This window comes from Chenopodium quinoa, unplaced genomic scaffold (genome assembly GCF_001683475.1).
Source record: "Chenopodium quinoa cultivar QQ74 unplaced genomic scaffold, ASM168347v1, whole genome shotgun sequence".
NCBI lineage: Eukaryota > Viridiplantae > Streptophyta > Magnoliopsida > Caryophyllales > Amaranthaceae > Chenopodium > Chenopodium quinoa.
Genome location: NW_018743574.1, coordinates 1,187,313 through 1,201,723, shown reverse-complemented (window position 1 = coordinate 1,201,723; position 14,411 = coordinate 1,187,313). Strand labels below are relative to the sequence as shown.

At 32.1% G+C, this 14,411-nt stretch overlaps 1 protein-coding gene across 2 annotated transcripts; it reads right to left on the bottom strand.

Moving 5' to 3' along the window:
- Nucleotides 1-3,706: 3,706 nt before the first annotated feature.
- Nucleotides 3,707-14,032, bottom strand: LOC110681880 (protein indeterminate-domain 5, chloroplastic-like). 2 transcript variants are annotated; one of them, XM_021858030.1, is made up of 4 exons: nucleotides 13,080-14,032; nucleotides 12,060-12,459; nucleotides 6,411-7,702; nucleotides 3,707-4,138 (listed from the first exon to the last, which is right to left on the bottom strand). In XM_021858030.1, exons 1-3 carry the CDS (start codon nucleotides 13,303-13,305, stop codon nucleotides 6,466-6,468), a joined length of 1,863 nt encoding a protein of 620 aa, XP_021713722.1. In that variant the 5' UTR covers nucleotides 13,306-14,032; the 3' UTR covers nucleotides 3,707-4,138; nucleotides 6,411-6,465. The 2 variants fall into 2 exon arrangements, with proteins under 2 accessions (XP_021713722.1, XP_021713721.1); XM_021858029.1 differs by having other exon boundaries at nucleotides 13,074-14,028.
- Between the last annotated feature and the right edge of the window lie 379 nt (nucleotides 14,033-14,411).

Here is a 14,411-nt window from a genome sequence, read left to right as displayed (position 1 = left end):
ATAATTAGCTTGATAAAAATGATAATTATCTATTTATATTTAGTTGAACCCGAATATGACCTAAATTGGAAATGACTTGACCTGATTGTAACTTGCAAATTATTGACTTGAACATAACCCGACTTGAATCCGAGAATGACCTGACTTGGAAATGACCCAACCTGATTATAACCCGCAAATTATTAACTTGAACCGGACCCGACTTGAACCCGAGATTGACCCAACTTGAAAATGACCCGACATGATTATAACCCGCAAATTATTGACTTGAACCAAACCCGACTCAAAGCCGAGAATGACCCGACCTGATTCTAACTTGCAAATTATTAACTTAAACCAAACTCGACTCGAACCCGAGAATTACCCTAACCCATTTTAACCTGTGAAAACCCGAATTTAACCCGACCTATTTTTAACCCGATCCGAATGTAACCTGACCTGTTATTAACCCGACATAAACTCGACCCAAACCCGACACGCATAGGTTATGGAATTAATCCAAATTGACCCGACCCACTCTTCCCCGACCAAAACCCGACTCGTTTACCCGAATTGACAGCTCTACATAGTAGTGCACCTGAAAAAACATACACATAGTTAACACCTAAACGGTTTGACGAATTCTTCATTTACAAGGCTCAATAGGCTTTTAGATGGTTTTACAATAGTTTTCATGTTATATTTTGTTTTACTTAAATAGGCCCATAAGGTGTGGGCTATACGACAAGTCTACCAAGTACTGTCTTCACGTATCTGATGTCTGGGCCTGCTCATTTTCCCCCTCTTGGTACCAAATCATGGAGTACCATATTGTCCTTAAAAACTTGGTTAAGTGAGGTAGTGCAAATAGTCAAATAATACGAATAATCGAAGTAGAGCAAGTATCAACTAAGGACGAGGAATATCAAGTATTGGTGATAACTTATGGAACAAAATCCAAAATATTGGAACAAGAAATGAGAAGTTTTAAGTTTCAATAGTGAGACCTGCTCAAATTATTTTTTATGAAGTACATAACAAATAAGTATCTAATTTTAAAACTAATCCTGTTGAATACGTGGTGAATAAAGGGTTCAGAAAATCAGGAATATGAGCTAAAACTTAGATAAATGGATCTAAAATCTGAAATAAAAATTAGATCCAAACAATATCGATTCCGAATGTAGACCCGAAAATTCTTTACCAATTCTAGCTAAGATGGCACCCAATATATATCTCCACCCTAACTAACAATCCTAAAAATACGGAGTAATACATTAGAATTATTTATTGTACATCTAAGCCCTTAACTTGGTCAAATATATCAAATTCCAAAGTATGTTATGTCACATAAAGCTTTTAGTTAAGAAAAGTTGGAAAGAAGAAAGAATCATAACTTTAGAAGCTCCAACGACTTTATGGTTTGTAAGAAAACATGAGTTTGATGATTAAGTCATCAAGCAATTCCACTTTTAGTGTGAGTAAATCTTTTGGAAGGGAATCTAATTGGGCTGTTGGTAAAAAGTTGTACAAACAACTCAAAACTGATTGGCCTGATATGTTATGTTATGTTATGTGTCACAAAACATAATCGGTCCCATGTGGATGTATAGCATCATAATCAATAATAATAGATTCATAGCAGTAGCTACTAGCTAGTACTTATGATCCAGTCATGACTAGTCCATCTGAATGAATTTCATGACTAGTCATCATGATCAAATTATTAACTCATTAACTTTTAGTCTTGTTTCATCATCCATTTTAAACATGATATAACACTAACTCAACAGCCTACTACTGCTAGGGATCGATGACTGTAGCCAACCTGTTAAGCTGTGATTAATCACTTCGATCCGAACCAAACTCGTTCTCTAGACTTTATACACCAATTGAAAAACATATTATGGCTCCAAACCAACTTGTATGAGAGTATAGCCAACTGTTAACCATTCAGGATGGTTATTGGGAGAGAGAATGTGGAAAAATAATTAAAAAATGAAGAGAGAGAAATTTTTGGGAATAAAAGGCAATAACCTGGTTGTGGAAATAACCAGGTTATAAAGCTTGGTTATTGAGTGAAATAGTATGGCCAATTTGCTTGGTCATTGAGTGAAAGAGGAAGATTGTGTGGTGGGGTTGGGTAAAAGTAAGAGAGATAAGATGTGTAACCATGATCAACCATTGGGCTACATTGGCTATTAAGTGGGTATAAGAGTTATAATGAGGTGGAAGATAGAGAAATTAATTAAATAAGTGATAACCATAATGGTTATGGGCAACCATTGTGTTTACTCTGATATGACCCAAGAAAACACCCTGCATATTTACTTTAATTTTGAAAAAAAAGACCCTACTCGTAACTGTGTATTATAGCATTTAATTTCGAATAAATTTTTACTATTTTGGACTGAAAAAGGAAATAGGTTGGGGTGCTTCCCACAAATTTCAAAACACCTTGAGAGTCCATTTAGACGGTTGCAACAATCCGTTTTATGGCTAACATCTCTCTAATAAAATCGAGGCCACCATGAGACTGTATATGACCGACTAATGGTAGAACATGGTTCCAATATTATTATATAACCCTAGAATACATCTCTTACAATTTCGTGAGTTTTAGACATCGAATCCCAAAATCTCTAAATTAAAACTGGTCCCATTTTTGTATATAACTTTCATTTTTTACAAGTCTTTTACCTTTTCAAATCCTGAAAAAAAAATTCAAAGTGCTTTCCATGAACCCTAGGAGGCCATTTGGATAGTTAGAGTCAACCACTTTGCCTTTAAACTATCAATTTAGTCATTTACAGCCTATGTCTTAGCTCCCTCCATTAAGTCAAGGTCGCAGCGAGCCCTGTATGTGGCCAATTAGTTGTCGTGTATGATTCCAAACAATATTATATGACCCCATGTTGCATCCCTTACTATGTTAAGAGCTTTCTACAACGGATCCCCAAACTTTCAAAATTGGTCCAAAAGTGTAGAATATAACCTTAAGTTTCGCACAAATTTCTAACTTTTCTGGACCCAATAAGAAAACAAGTCAGGGCACTTTCTATTGACCCCATGACACCTCGAGAGCTTGTTTGGATGCATGGTTGGAACCATCTAATTTCCCTTTAAATTGTATATTCAACCGTTTATGTATACGTGTGCACTCTTTTTCATTGACTCAAAGCTTCATGAACATGCCTTTATGGTTTTATGTAACCGATTAATGGCCGTATGTGATTTCAAATAACATTATATGGTCACCTGTGATGCATCCCCTACAATCCTGAAATTTTAATATATGTTTGACTTGATTTTGAAACACTTGACTTGAAATTTTAATATATGTTTAATAAGTCTAATTGCATGTGATTAATTATTGGGCCAATTTACCAAATGTGGTGTATAATAAAAAAGTTCAAATGTTCTAGTACAGAAAGATGGCAATTAGCCGAATATAAACATTAAACCATAAGATTTAAAACCAAGTAAGTTTAGTAGTTGACAATCCTTGACATACATATTTTAATTAGTGATATAATACTAAGTACATAACCAAAATTAAAGTAGCCCCCTAGTCCCCTACAATACCCCTTTAATTTCAATCCTCAGTTCCACCTCTATAATTTTCTAATTTCATTTTATTATAAAATCACTAATTTAATATCTTAACTAACAAAACATCTAATATCTTTACTAATACCTGAAACCATTAAATTTTATGCCAAACATGTCAAGAATTGAAAACTATATTCAAGATACTCGATTTCAGAACAAAAATTCTCTCAACTGGAATGAAGATCAAAGTTATTGTACTCTTCTACTTTATGTTACTAAACATTTGAGATTTTTCATTCACATTTACCATAAACATGAGTCAGGTAATTAATATATAAAAAAGTCTATAAAATTTATCAAAACTAAGTCTATAAACTAAAACGATTCGAAAAATCGATTGATCCTCGATCCACCTCTCTTATGCGCATCATCATACAGCCTCAGCATCAACTTCAGTCGCCTATCTATTGATGGAATTTTGGTAGTCAGCTAGCAAAACCAATGACGATCTTAATTAACTTGCATTGCTTTAACAAAGCTTCATATGAACTTTGAGTTCTTTTAGATGGGAGGCAAAGTTGTCTTTTTTTTAAACAAAACCTAATTCCTGCAGTACAAAAATAAAAGAGCAGATATTTTGTAAGGATAGACTATCTTTAAGGTACCATATAAAAACTAAAATATACTTAGTATGAAGTAGTTTGTCACAAAAATTCTTATAAAATATCCCATATAAAATTAGTGTTAATATAATTAATACTCTGTCCGTAGTATTTAGTTAGTTAATACTCCGTATATTCATACAATACAAATAGTATATAACATGTTTATGTTCAATTAGCATATCAAATATAAATTAAAGATCAATTTAATAAATGACATAAAGATAAAAATTTATGATCAAGACAAATTAAATTAATCTCATAAACATCCCTCCCCCCTTTTTAAAACAATTGCAATAAAGTTAAAACATGTCTTACCCTCCTTTCTCCCTTGTATAATTAAGCTTACTAAATATAATGGAGTATGTACACAATACACAAACAACAAAGATAATCTTAAGAACCAAAACCATAAATTTTTAACCCTTTTTATTCTAGACAATGAAAAGCAAACAAGTCAAGTAATTGAAAAATTACTTGTTTTAATTTTATTAGCATTACGACATTCAAAATATAAGAATTATAATAATTCATTATAAACGTACTCCGCACACAAATTAGCAATAACCCCCAAGATTAATTCATAAATAATCACTATATATCATCATAATGTTTGTTTGTAGTGTAGGAAAAATATTAATAAGACAATAATGTTTATTTGGAGTCTTTCCCCCATAGGTAATATATGACAAATTGACAAGCTTCAAAAAAAATTTACAAAAAATGTAATGTATGAGTATGACTAATGTCGAGTTAAACAGTAAAAAATGAGAAAAATAGTTACTCATTATTTTAAATTATTGTATTTAAAACAGTAAAAACTGTGAGCTCATAATTGGTCTGATAATAATATCTAAGAGGACAAAAATAGATCTAGGAGTAATAGACAACATTATCGATAAATCATGCCATCAATGATCAATCTCAATGAATTATGGAAGGAAAAGTGGATGTTCAAATCCTATTCAGCGGGTCCATATTAGATGTTACATGTTCCCTTGAAAAAAATATTAAAAAGAGCATCTTTTTACTCATTCGTGTAATTTATACTTTATTCTAAGGTTGATTCCTGTTAACCTTTCACCAACATTGCAATTGGATTAACCAAATAAAGCACAACATTCATTCTCTTTCTTAAAACATGTAGTAGGTATTTATTGATCTCTTATGTATACTACTACATAACATACACATGTACACTCTCATTGGGTTTGTATGTAAAGTTGAGTTTTCTAAAGCTGTATCAGGAACGTGCGATCTATATAATAGGCCACATTATTAGAATGTTAATCTATTTTAAATCGACCGAATGTGACGGATTAAGTCATAAAATTTACCATGTAGTAAGTTGAATTTTGACTTTTTTCACTGACCATTAAACATTGATTAAGCATTATTTTTATTAATTTTTACGATATATAATTACTACAATCTTTACTATTTTAATCATAAGTAAATAAATTTATCAATTTTATGATCATAATAAAGATATAGATTATGAAAAATATTGTGGTGTTTTAATTTAATTGCTTATTTTAATGTAGCTTAAATTAACATGTAAATGTTCATCTTAAGTCGGTTAATATACATGCTTAGTGTTCAAAAAGTATATTATTAATAAATTTTAATTTCTCACAAATTTGAATATTGATAATCATAGATATTATTCAAAAGAAAACAAGGGCAATTGGGCAAATAATTCAATTAATGGAGCAAAATACATTCACATGCGTGGCACCCACAAAGAATTTTAAAAAATTTAAAATTTAATTTTTGAGTAACACAAAAATCTTGTTATATGATCAAATAATATTCCGTGACCCGTGACTCAACCCAAAAATTCACACCAGAAAATTTTAAAAATAAAAAACAAAGAGAATAAAAATAAAGGAACTCAAACAAACCAACAAAACCAAGGGACAAAAACACGAGAAAAAACAAACAAATCTATAGCCCACACTTCTTCCTCCTCCTCCTCCTCCCCAAAAAAAAGCAGTGACCACCCCCTTTGGACCGTCATCATCACATAATTATTATTCATCGTTAAATTACACTTTTTATAATTTTTCACGTCCCAAACAAAATTTAAAAATTATATCTACCGACTCTATTTCAGTAAAAATAAATCATCATGTTAATAATGTAATTATGTAACAAATTACCATAAGAATTATACTACATATTACGGAGTAATAAAAATGTAACGAATTTACGTACCTGTACTTGACTTCTGACGTAAATTTTTTTTTTTTTCTTTGATTTGCCAAATTGACTAGAAATTATTTCCACCACCACCACCAAAAGCTTGGCTACTTGAAGGAGCAGTATTATTGACATTACTATTATTATTTGGTGCTGCAGAATTACTGTTATTGTTATTATTTCTTTGATGATCAGCAGTTGTAACGTTTTCTAAGGATGCCATGCCTTGTGAATTTGTAGGAAATCCTCCTCCATTACCACTCATGCTTCTCACTATCTCTCCTACACCAAGAAAATCCCTTGTAAGCCTGTCTGATGATCCGACACCGAGCCCGGTTTTATTCGGGTTGAACCCGTAGTTACCATTGTGATCACTAGCTGCTCCAGTTTGGTGATCACCTCCAAAGAAGGGGTTGTTCATTAGGTTATCCCTCATGAGTAGGTCATGGAGGTTATTTTGGTCATTTTCTCCAAATAATCCTCCAAACCCGCCACCCCCGGCGCTTGTTGGGGGTGGCGGTGGTGCGGATTGTTGCGGTGTTGGTTTCGCTTCTAGTCCCTTTAGTAGGGCAGTTGCACTAGCATTGCTGGTGGAGGTTGTGGACCCCATTTGGGCAGCCTTTTGGAGGAGGGCGGTAGCGGACATGTGGGGGCTACCGCCTTGGAGGCCGGGTCCTGTGGTGTACAGGGAAGAGAGGCCGCCAGAAGAGGGCCCGCCGAATAGGGCATCGCCACCCGAAGAAGAGAACATCCCATTGTGGTCCCCACTACCAGTGGTGCTATTAGTGTTGATGGTGTTGGTGTTCTCATTGTTGTTATTGTTTGAGAAAAACCCTAAGTCGGGCACGGGCAGCTGCCCGGTGAATAGCTTGTTGGAGAAGATTCCACCACCAGCATTTTGAGACTGATTTTCTTGATCATTGTTGTTACTATTAGCATAATGGTTGGGCCCACCAGTTTGATCAGACAAGTAAAAGTTGCCCTGATGAGATTGCTGCATTTGTGGCCGGAAAGAGCCCGGCCCGAGGAGGTGGTCAAACTGCCCGGTCCCAACACCTCGGGCCCCACCGCCAAGGCGGAGGATGTCAGAGGTCATTTGATCGGAAAGCGACACCGGAAGATGGTTGCCCACTTGATGAGAAAGTCCAACTCCTAATCCCATGTTGTTGTTACCGGCATTACCACCACCAACCGCGGAAGTAGGTCCAAATAAGTGGCTTCCTAGGGTGGATAGGCTACTTGGATGTCTTGCACTCTCTTGAGCTAGTGCATCACAAAACGCCCTATGAGTTATGAAGCTGTCCCGTCTGTAATGACAAAATTTAATCATGAACATTAAACACAACATAATCACATTTTATAATATAATGACACATATTAGAATACCTAAAATCCATTTACATTACATTATATGTCCGATTAACAGAATCCCCACAATAGCAATAATTGGCGATTAAAGGGGTAAATAATTTTAGTCGTATACACAAGTATCGCAGCTTTAATCCAAGTGAAAGCATCAAATATAGTTGTACAAGTAGCATAATAGTAGGAGTAGTAGTAGTATAATAGTACTATAGCTAAGTATGACATATCATAACATGTGACCATATATAGTACATGTTTGTCATGAATGGTGTCATCGAATGAGAGTACCTAGGTTCTCCTTTAGATTGACTTATTTTGTGACCGCTAGCTTGTTTTCAGATTCCAAATCTTAGCTTTTAGAGTTTTAGGTGGAGAGTCCAGTGTAACAGAATTTGATGGCTAGTCAAATTGTGTCACCAAAATTATTTAACACATATACTCCAATAATTTGTACTCACTTTGTAATATGTAATGTAAGCTACTAATTCCGATCCGTTTTGAATTATTTACAGTGATAAAATTAGATACTGTATACTCACACTTTATGTTAATTTTTTGCAATTAATATAAAACAAAGGTACTATATATTGATTGATAATGTAATCAAATTTATATTAAGGTATGTAATTAGCCTTGACTTAAACATTAAAACATACAATTCGATTTGTTATCTTATTATCACTTAATCAGCTTATTTTCATGTATTGTTTTAAGTTAGTACAACATGTGAACTATATAGTCTTCAATGCATTTGTTAACATTTTATAAAGATTTAACCTTAAGATACAATTAAGGAGGGGTAATTTCTAATCAATTGTCCAATAATTAAGCTGTAAAATTTCATTCTTGTATTAATTAAAAGAATTCATGTTGCTAGTCAATAAGTGAGTTTATGCATTAATGATGTTGTTTATAAATCATATGGTATTGATTGTTAATTGCCAAATAAAAATTACTAGAGCTAATTTATCTTAGCACTTCACCAATTACTCTATGTATCATTTTATGTTAATTTTGAAATTTGATATAGTCTTTTAAATGTGTTCTCATACATTTTCTTAATCTTAATTCAAATTAAATTACAAGTGTTTCTCAATAATTTCAATGTTGTTACAAAAAATGTTCAACATTAAATGTGTTCTAACGTGAAAAATCACATTTTTAGCAAAATGACTAAATTATAGTGTGAAAGGGTTTAATACCTTGAGATTTTCTAGCATACTTTATTACCAAAAATATGGATTTTCTAAGTACTTTTTTTTAACCAAAGTACAATAGGCACTCAATAGTTTCATGAAATTTCAAAATAGGAAGCAAAATTGGACACTTAAGTAATTAATAATGGACACATTTATATAATCACAACTGATTAAGATGTTCACATGAAAATACACAAACTACGAATTAATTATTATTTACTTATAACCATAAAAGGAAATAAATTTCGTACTGATTATAGCCAAAAAAATACCGACATATATTGAAAAATTATACTGTAGAAAAAATAATTTCTTCATACAAGTATATTAATAAAAAAAAAATTTAAAAAAAAAAAAAACATCAAGTACAACACAGTTTTGCTCAGAGTACTTGAAAGAGAGGGAAAATCAGTGCAATAAATTCAAGTAAGATGGAATAGCAACAGAGTTTATAATCAATCAACAAAAGATTACCAAATTATGGACTGACCCTCCAATAAATGCAAGTAGAGAATATTTTCATTATAGTGAAAGAAAATCAATCAAAGAGGAGAACGTATGTAGTCCCTCCATCCTAAGACGACCATGAATAATAATAAATGTATTTCAGTATAGTTTTCATCAGCCCAACCTCCCTATACAACTACGTTACTACCATAGCTAGTAAGACTGACGATCATCAAGTGACGACCTCTCAATTACACATACGTTCAAACACGATATAATCACACAAGTAATAATACAAGTTAATGTAGTTAGAGTGTCGATATCAAAATAACAAAAACAAGCTACGTTACCTTCTAAAAATGTCAGTGGTACCTGTCTATTCATCTAGCTAAGCGAGATTGTGTATATGTACGTGTTGGGAATTAAAATCATACGTAAAACTCGTGAAGTGTCTATTTTACTACAATAAGCGTCATTCTATCTATAAATCTAGTACAATTATATTTGGAGGAGAGAGAAAAAAAAAGAATTGAAGATGGTAACTTTATCATGAAAAGGGGGTACCTGCAGGGGTGAAGTGATCACATCTAGCCAACCCATAACGCAACAAACTTAGTAACCAACTAACCCCTTCTTTCTCTCTCTTTGTAACACGTGAATAGGGATCAAACGACGACTACTATTAGGGCAGTGGCGTACTTTTCGAGGCGGCGTCAGTATAATTATACGAATTATTATTATTATTATTATTATTATTATTATTATTATAAAGTTATATACTCTTACCTAGCTTTACAACTTTTTAAATAAGTTTGGTTTTAACCTTTTGCACACATTTTAACATGTTCGACCTTTATAAAGTGAAATGTATTGGAGTATTTGAGCATGTAGTTAGCATAAAAGTTTATTGATTAATGTTGTAAAAATGACTTTTTTTTTTTATTAGACCAAAAAATAATTAAGAAAAGGATCCTAGGGAGTGAAACATAAGGACCAAGTCTAAGGAAATAAAAAAAAGAATTAAATTAGAATCTGTTCGGATAAAATTAAAGAAATAAAAGCAGAATCAGTTCGGATACACGACCCAAAGAAATAAAAACAGAGTCCGTTCGGATACACTCGATTACTCTTGTGATTTCATTCAATGTATAGTAAATAATTTTGTAACATATCTTTCCTCAAAAAAATTTAAATAAATTTTGTAACAGATGTTTATTTTCAGTCACAGCCCAATGTAATTCATTTTAAAATTTCTTTTAATCTACATTTTTTTTAATTAATACATAATGTAACATTTCTTATGTTCTTTTATTTTTGCAATATTTAAAATCAAAATTAGAGCATCTTAAATGATTAAAAAAAAAAACTAATAATGTACGGTTTGAGAGAATAATCAAAAGAAATAAAAGCTGAATTCTTTCTGATACACCCAAAGAAATAAAAGTAGCAACCGTTCGGATACACCCAAAGAAATAAAAGTAGCATCCGTTCGGATACACCCAAGAAATAAAAGTAGCATCCGTTCAGATACACCGAATAAAATAAAAGTAGCATCCGTTTGGATATTCTCACATGTTTAATCGTTTTAATAGTGTGATTACTCGTGTAATTTCATTAAATGTATCGTAAATAATTTTGCAACAGAAATTTGTTGTGACGGTCCAATAATGCAATGAGATTCATATTTATTTTGCTTTAATTTACATCATTGGTTAATACTTAATTACTTAATACTTTTTCCGTTATTTTATTATTGTAACAATTAAAGTTTTATGCATCTCAAAACATATAATAAACCGTAATGTTAATATCTTCAATTACATTTACATTAAAAAACAAGAATTTGATTTTTGAAAATACACTGTAACACTAATTTAACAAGACCTCACACGATTATATATATTTTTTTCTTTTTTTTTTATCTCACGTAAAAACTCAATTATTGCGATAATAAAACAAGGAAAAAAGAAAAACAAAAAGCTAGCCATGACTAGTAGCTATTACATGGCATAGTGGTTTCAGAAAAACGACTCGTGTATGGATTCACGTGGTGGCGTTTTCTTCTTCTTATTTTTTCTTTCATCTTCCTTTTCTGTTAGTACTTGAATGTTAATTTTTACTTTAAAACAGCTTGACCCAGAATTTCAATGAAAAATAAAGAAGAGAGAGAAAAAAAAAAGAAAAAAACTAACAAGAATAACAACAGCACATCATCAGCAGCCATTTTTATTTTCTCAAGAAAACTACAACAAACTCATATATTGTCAAATAAGTACCTGCATTTTCTTTGCTTTTTTCACTTAATCCATAGTATTTTTCTAATTTTAACCCAAAAACAAAAACACACACCAACAAAAACAATATGCTAATGCACTGAATTTCATAACTCGTATATACTCTCAACAACACGCACTCAAATAATACCAAAACAACAACATTCAATAACATTTATAAACCATACTATAGCCTAAATAAAATTAAATAGAATTGTACGAATTAAGTCACATTTCATGACTCCAAGTCAAAATTAGTCAACCTTAAGCATTAATTGTTTTTATTTTTTTAAATGGTCATACTCATATCAGAGTTAAAAAAAAATGTGACCTGTTATTTAAAAACACGGAAAAAAGAAGGATGGTAAAAAAAATCGTACCGAGAGAATAGAGTGCCGCAATCACAACGATACTCACGAGTACCACAAGTTTTAGAGTGAGCCTTCCAATCAGACTGAACAGCATAACGCTTGCTACATTTCTCACACTTGAACTTCTTCTCGCCGTGCTTGCGCGAGTAATGCTTCTTAATCCCGGTGAGGTCGCCGAGGGCACGAGCCGGGTCATGGTGCACACAAGTGGGTTCAGGGCACAAGTACACTTTCTTCCTCACTTGATCTTTGTTAGTCTTTTGTCTAAGCTTCCACGGTAAATTGTGCCCTCTCCTATGAAGTTGTAGATTTTGCTCTCTTTGAAATCCTTTGTTGCATACCTCGCAAATGAAACGATTTGTTGCCATCAACGTCTTCGGCGACAACGCTATCACCTCCGCATCCGGATCTGATCATCACAATTATTATTTATTATTATCGTAATCAATAATCCTCAAAGCTTTTATCAATTAATCGCTCAAAACTTTACAATAAATGAATTCAGTTTTAGAGACGACGGAAGTACAATAATTCATAAAATTATTTCTTACCCGTAATTATTTTTTTTGTGTGTGTAGTAACTCATCTATAAAAAAGATGGAAACGATCCAAAATAATAAAAACACAAAATTTAATTCATTGAGATTTATTATTTTCATTGTCAACACAAACTAACATACAATAAGTACAACAAGATATATAAATGTTGTATATATATGTGTATATGTATGTATATATATAAGTTCGTGTTTAGTAGTAGATAAAGTCTATTCAGAAATGAACAAAAGAGAGAAGAAAAATCCATGTTCAATTTTTTTTTTCTCACATCTTCTTTGTCATGAAGCTTCCACAAATTAGGGTTTTCTTTTCGAAAAAATTCTTTCCTTAAAAAAATAAATTAAAAAAAAGAAAGGAATAGACAAAAACCACTTGAAGACATATATAACTAAAAATAGAGAGGAAAAAAAAATAGTGAGCAAATAATAATTCATAAAATTATATTTGGGGGTTTTAGGAGCTAACACTTGCTTGGTGTTCCAGGAAGGCTTCTCTTCTTCTTTTGTTGAGGATTAGCGGGAGGTGCTCCTGATGACGAAGGTGGAGGCGGCACGGCCGCGGACGAATGTTGATTTTGCAAAACTTGGGTTGGTGGTGGAGGTGGTGGTTGCGAGGGTTGATGCTGATGATGCGCGAGCTTCATCACATCGGCCTCTCTACTTCCGAAGAAGGCCGAAGAGGATGAAGATGCCGCCATTTGTTAAGATTATTATTTTTTTAATTAATTTTTATTTTTTATAATAGTGGTTTTGGTTATGGTTTTTGGATGGAGTAGCTATGTATCTAGTGTTTGTATGAACTTGTTGAAGAGAGAGAATCCAATATATAATCTATTTGAGAGAGAGAAGAAAGAAAGGGGAGGATGAATTAAATCCTATCCACCCCACATGCAAATCTTACAATTTTAATTTTGAGAATTATAACTGATATCAAAATAATCCCCAAAATACGCGATTTTAAAAACTAGTAGAGGTTAATTAATGAGGAACCCTAAAAAGAGAAATGGGGTTTGTGAGTTTTGTGTATGAGAGAGTAGATGAGAGGGAAATGGATAGAGATTTTTATTTTTGAGTGACAAAGAGAGAGAAAGAGAGAGGAGAGAGAAAAAGGAGAAGAGAATTTGAAATTTTATGAAAAATAAGGGAGATACAATAAGATGCATAGAGAAAGAGATAGAATCAACCCATGAAATGGAATAGTTTTTTTAAAAATAAATAAATAAATAATTGGAAAAAAAAAAGAAGGTTTTTTATCTTATATTTGATTGATTAGTTGTTTTTTTTTTTTTTTTTTAAAGCTAGCTAACCATTCCACTTGCATTTAAATTGCTGGAAATTTCCTTTCCATGATAATATTGGTCGAGATTTTGATTTTTGGATTGGGATTTAAAAAGAAAAAAAATGTCACTGTTAGTGGTATAAGTACAAATAATTGATAATTTGTAAAATATGAATTGAAAGTTTTGTGAGCTAGTTTCATAATTTTAATTATGTAGACATTTTTCTAGTGAAATTGAGAGTACGAAATCATATTAGTATATATAGTAAGTTAAATAATGCACAAATTATTATGTATTATAATTGAGTCGATTGATCATCTAATATAAGATGGTAAGTAATGTTACGAATCAAGAAATAAGATATTGACATTGATATCAACTTTAGTAACACATATTAACAGTTCTTACATGTTCCAATAATACAGCTATTGTGGCTACTTCTACTAACACATTACATATATTATTATTTTTCAAGGTCGTCTGTGTGAACCGTTTTGCTAACAATTGTTTAGAGGTGTCAAATT